At 44.6% G+C, this 5,672-nt stretch overlaps 1 protein-coding gene across 1 annotated transcript in view; it reads left to right on the forward strand.

The window, feature by feature from the left end:
* LOC112240773 (ventricular zone-expressed PH domain-containing protein) overlaps nucleotides 1-5,422 on the forward strand; it is a gene marked incomplete at its 3' end in the record, with an annotated part of 17,782 nt that extends 12,360 nt beyond the window's left edge. The window contains exons 2-3 of the mRNA XM_024409014.2: nucleotides 3,850-4,170; nucleotides 5,182-5,422. Of these exons, the coding sequence (XP_024264782.2) occupies nucleotides 4,033-4,170; nucleotides 5,182-5,422 (379 nt within the window). The remainder of the gene's footprint in view (nucleotides 1-3,849; nucleotides 4,171-5,181) is intronic.
* Between the last annotated feature and the right edge of the window lie 250 nt (nucleotides 5,423-5,672).

Below are 5,672 nucleotides of genomic sequence, written 5' to 3' on the forward strand. Positions count from 1 at the left end.
CTCTCTATACTTTCCCCACACACCTAGTCTCATCGCAGGTGATAAATTACCACTTTGATTATTGGTACTCTAATGGTGTCACAGTGAGATATCTATGTATCCAGCCCCATCCTTACTGCCAGGGGAGATAAAGCCAACACCTCCCTCTGTATTGATGGCAGTTTGGGTGTTTGGATTCAGAACTGGCCAATGAGCATTCTCGCCTCCGTATCCCGGGCGCTGTGTTGCCGTGGACTCAGGCATTTGATTCGATGGTGAACTGTAGTCTCCTCCCCGTTTACTAGTTATTCACTGTAGTAAAACACTCAATACAGGATTTCAGAAATTCTGCCAAAAAACACATTTATATTATTTTTTTGCGTGTGTTCTTGTGTCCGTATCTATTAACACACAGTCTGAATAATCAGTAATCCATCGTCCCTGACCCCTGTGTGTACAGTACATCTAGTATGGATACCCCCCGCCGCTTGTGCCTCTCTTGAGTGTTAATATTTCCAGAGAGGGCCGGAGGAGCCCAGGTGAGGGGGGTAAATGGTTCATGTTTTAAATGAGGAATCTCACAGGTCCTGGGAGCCTCCCACACATTCATTCATGCAGCCGTCTCCTCTGCTGTGCTGATATGTGGTGGTGTTTGTGCTTGGCCAGCAGTATACAGCTGTGAGTGAAGTGCCCCTTAATGTGTCACATATTAGTGTGGCGGGAAGTTAATTGGTGATGAGTGTAACTTCATTAACTACACCTGTAGAACTGCAGAGCAGAGATGTGAGAAGAGGATAACTAGAGTGATGGTTCTCCCCACACTGTATTTAAACAGTAGTCTCTCTCTCTCTCTCTCTCTCTCTCTCTCTCGGCCTCTCTCGCTCTCTCTCTCTCTCTCTCTCTCTCTCGCTCTCTCGCTCTCTATCTCTCTATCTCTCTCTCTCTCTATCTCTCTATCTCTCTCTCTCTCTCTATCTCTCTATCTCTCTCTCTCTCTCTATCTTTCTCTCTCTCTCTCTCTCTCTCTCTCTCTCTCTCTCTCTCTCTCTCTCTCTCTCAATTCAATTCAAGGGCTTTATTGGCATGGGAAACATGTGTTAACATTGCCAAAGCAAGTGAGGTAGACAACATACAAAGTGAATATATAAAGTGAAAAACAACAAAAATGAACAGTAAACATTACACATACAGAAGTTTCAAAACAGTAAAGACATTACAAATGTCATATTATATATATATATATATACAGTGTTTTAACAATGTACAAATGGTTAAAGGACACAAGATAAAATAAATAAGCATAAATATGGGTTGTATTTACAATGGTGTTTGTTCTTCCCTGGTTGCCCTTTTCTCGTGGCAACAGGTCACAAATCTTGCTGCTGTGATGGCACACTGTGGAATTTCACCCAGTAGATATGGGAGTTTTTCAAAATTGGATTTGTTTTCAAATTCTTTGTGGATCTGTGTAATCTGAGGGAAATATGTCTCTAATATGGTCATACATTGGGCAGGAGGTTAGGAAGTGCAGCTCAGTTTCCACCTCATTTTGTGGGCAGTGAGCACATAGCCTGTCTTCTCTTGAGAGCCATGTCTGCCTACGGCGGCCTTTCTCAATAGCAAGGCTATGCTCACTGAGTCTGTACATAGTCAAGGCTTTCCTTAATTTTGGGTCAGTCACAGTGGTCAGGTATTCTGCCGCTGTGTACTCTCTGTGTAGGGCCAAATAGCATTCTAGTTTGCTCTGTTTTTTTGTTAATTCTTTCCAATGTGTTAAGTAGTTATCTTTTTGTTTTCTCATGATTTGGTTGGGTCTAATTGTGCTGCTGTCCTGGGGCTCTGTAGTGTGTGTTCTCTCTCTCTCTCTCTCTCTCTCCCGCTCTCTCTCTCTCTGAAACATACTGTATGTTTACATTTCCAAAGCAAGTAAAATAGATAAAACAAATTATAAACATTAAGAAATTAACAGGAAACGTTACACTCACAAAAGATCCAAAATAATAAAATACATTTCAAATGTCATATTATGTGAAAATAGTAAAAGTACAAAAGGGAAAATAAATATGGGTTGTATTTACAATGGTGTTTGTTCTTCACTGGTTGCCCTTTTCTTGTGGCAACAGGTCACAAATATTGCTGCTGTGATGTCACACTGTGGTATTTCACCCAGTAGATATGGGAGTTTATCAAAAGTTTGTTTTTCACATTCTTTGTGGGTCTGTGTAATCTGAGGGAAATATGTGTCTCTAATATGGTCATACATTTGGCAGGAGGTTAGGAGGTGCAGCTCAGTTTCCACCTCATTTTGTTGGCAGTGTGCAACTAGCCTGTCTTCTCTTGAGAGCCATGTCTGCCTATGGCGGCCTTTCTCAATATCAAGTATATGCTCAATGAGTCTGTACATAGTCAAAGCTTTCCTTAAGTTTGGGTCAGTCACAGTGGTCAAGTATTCTGCCACTGTGTACTCTCTGTTTTAGGGCCAAATAGCATTCTAGTTTGCTCAGTTGTTTTGTTAATTCTTTCCAATGTGTCAAGTAATCTTTTTTGTTTTCACATGATTTGGGTCTAATTGTGCTGCTGTCCTGGGGCTCTGTGGGGTGTGTTTGTGTTTGTGAACAGAGGCCCAGGGCCAGCTTGCTTAGGCAACTCTTATCCAGGTTCATCTCTCTGTAGGTGATGGCTTTGTTATGGAAGGTTTGGGAATAACTTCCTTTTAGGTGGTTGTAGAATTTAACGGCTCTTTTCTGGATTTTGATAATTAATGGGTATCGGCCTAATTCTGCTCTGCATGCATTATTTGGTGTTGGACACAGAGGATATTTTTGCAGAATTCTGCATGCAGAGTCTCAATTTGGTGTTTGTCCCATTTTGTGAATTCTTGGTTGGTGAGCAGACCCCAGACCTCACAACCATAAAGGGTATTGGGTTATACAAATATTTTTAGCCAGATCCTAATTGGTATGTTGAATTTTCTGTTCCCTTTGATGGCATATAAGGCCCTTCTTGCCTTGTCTCTCAGCTCGTTCACAGCTTTGTGGAAGTTACCTGTCCTGTGGTGCTGATGTTAAGGCCGAGGTATGTATAGTTTTTTTGTGTACTCTAGGGCAACAGTGTCTAGATGGAATTTGTATTTGTGGTCCTGGCAAGTGGACATTTTTTGGAACAGCATTATTTTTTGTCTTACTAAGATTTACTGTCAGGGCCCAGGTCTGTCAGGGCCCAGGTCTGTCAGGGCCCAGGTCTGTCAGGGCCCAGGTCTGTCAGGGCCCAGGTCTGGCAGAATCTGTGCAGAAGATCTAGGTGCTGCTGTAGGCCCTCCTTGGTTAGTGACAGAAGCACCAGATCATCAGCAAACAGTAGACATTTGACTTCAGATTCTAGTAGGGTGTATGTGTTTTTACCCAACTACACACTTGTTGTTGGTGTACATGGATTTTCTAAAGTTGTATGTTTTTCAACCAACTCCACTTTCCATCAGTTTGTATAGCAGACCCTCATGCCAAATTCAGTTTGTATAGCAGACCCTCATGCCAAATCCAGTTTGTATAGCAGACCCTCATGCCAAATCCAGTTTGTATAGCAGACCCTCATGCCAAATTGTGTCAAAAGCTTTTTTGAAATCAACAAAGCATGAGAAGACTGCCTTTGTTTTGGTTTGTTTGTACAAAGCAGGGGGAATATGTGGTATGTCGTACTGTAATTTGGTAAAAAGCCAACTTGACATTTGCTCAGTACATTGTTTTCATTGAGGAAATATATGAGTCTGCTGTTAATGTTAATGCAGAGGATTTTCCCAAGGTTGCTGTTGACGCATATCCCCCGGTAGTTATTGGGGTCAAATTTGTCTCCATTTTTGTCTTTCTTTCTCAGGGGTCTAATGTGTATGAGGTCCTCACCCCACCACCTTCAGGGACCATGCCCTGTCTCCATAGCAACGTCTGGCCCCAGGTTGGCCCAGAGTGAGTTTGGGTCAAACCAGGCCTAAGCAGGCCTGACGTGGACCAGACCAGGCTGAGGTGGGCCCGAAGCAGGCCAGAGTGAAGCAGAGACATCATGCACCAGCTGTTTGGCCTGGTTCTCGGCCAGAGGGATCTGTCGCGGGCTGGAGACCTCTTCTCCCTGGAAGACTCTGAGATAGAGGACTGTCTCTCACAGGCCCTGGAGGAAATCAAGGCTATCTCCTGCTCTCCTGTGAGTACCCCTTACATACCCATCCATTCACACACAAATGATATGATGCCTATCCCTCCAGATGTCCTCATTTCCCATCCAACACAGTCAGTCTCTCAGTCATCATTTAACTAAAGAATGAACGAGTCTGCAGCTGAATGTAACCCAACAGCTCACGGTCTAGATGGGGCCAGCTCATTCAGACACGGTCTAGATGGGGTCTAGATGGGGCCTAGATGGGGCCAGCTTATTCAGACACGGTCTAGATGGGGTCTAGATGGGGCCAGCTTATTCAGAGACGTCTAGATGGGGCCTAGATGGGGCCAGCTTATTCAGACACGGTCTAGATGGGGTCTAGATGGGGCTAGATGGGGCCAGCCAATTCAGACACGGTCTAGATGGGGTCTAGATGGGGCCAGCTTATTCAGACACGGTCTAGATGGGGTCTAGATGGGGTCTAGATGGGGCCAGCGTATTCAGACACAGTCTAGATGGGGCCAGCTTATTCAGACACAGTCTAGATGGGGTCTAGATGGGGTCAGCTTATTCAGACATGGTCTAGATGGGGTCTAGATGGGGCCAGCTTATTCAGACACAGTCTAGATGGGGTCTAGATGGGGCCAGCTTATTCAGACACAGTCTAAATGGGGCCAGCGTATTCAGACACGGTCTAGATGGGGTCTAGATGGGGCCAGCTTATTCAGACACAGTCTAAATGGGGCCAGCGTATTCAGACACAGTCTAGATGGGGTCTAGATGGGGTCAGCTTATTCAGACATGGCCTAGATGGGGTCATAGTTTGAATGTCTGAACATTTCCACCTCAACATGGAAAAAGTTAAGAGTATTTTTCCTTCCTTTGAGTGTCAAGGGAAAACTAAGAGCAAAAGCTCTTGCAGCCCTGAGACTTGGATCTGTGTTAGACAGACTGCAGCAGAAACTATATTAAAAACAAACATGCTCTTTTCTCATTGTTTCTTGATCCTGATTGGCCTCTTCTGGACCCATTTCCCCTCTGATTGGCTGGCTGCAGGACTACCTGACCAATGACAATGACCAGGCGGTGGTGGAGATCTGCATCACGCGCATCACCACGGCGATCAGGGAGACGAGGTCCATCGAGCGCCATGGGGGGGCGTTAGTGAGTCTGTGGGAGTCCTGTCTGGAACACAACCTCACCCCCCAGGGCAAAGACGAAGACACACCCCATGCCAAGATAGCCTCCGACATCACCAGCTGTATTCTGCAGGTACACTACACACACACACCACTTTGTTTCAGACCCAATGAATCCATTCAGACACATCTGGGATATATGCTGTGTCCAAACGCTCCCATCCAACTTGATACAGCTACGTCACTCGCCGTTTCATATGTTTTTGTTGACACATCCTAACATCTCAAAGTAAGCCTTTGATCCCGTATTGAATCAGTGTCTTATACACTATAATTTATTTTTTAACTAAAGGGTGCTCATCGCCGTCACCATGAAAAACAGCTTTTGTTCCACACTCTATTACCAAA

Source organism: Oncorhynchus tshawytscha, unplaced genomic scaffold, assembly GCF_018296145.1.
Source record: "Oncorhynchus tshawytscha isolate Ot180627B unplaced genomic scaffold, Otsh_v2.0 Un_contig_6598_pilon_pilon, whole genome shotgun sequence".
Classification (NCBI taxonomy): Eukaryota; Metazoa; Chordata; class Actinopteri; order Salmoniformes; family Salmonidae; genus Oncorhynchus; species Oncorhynchus tshawytscha.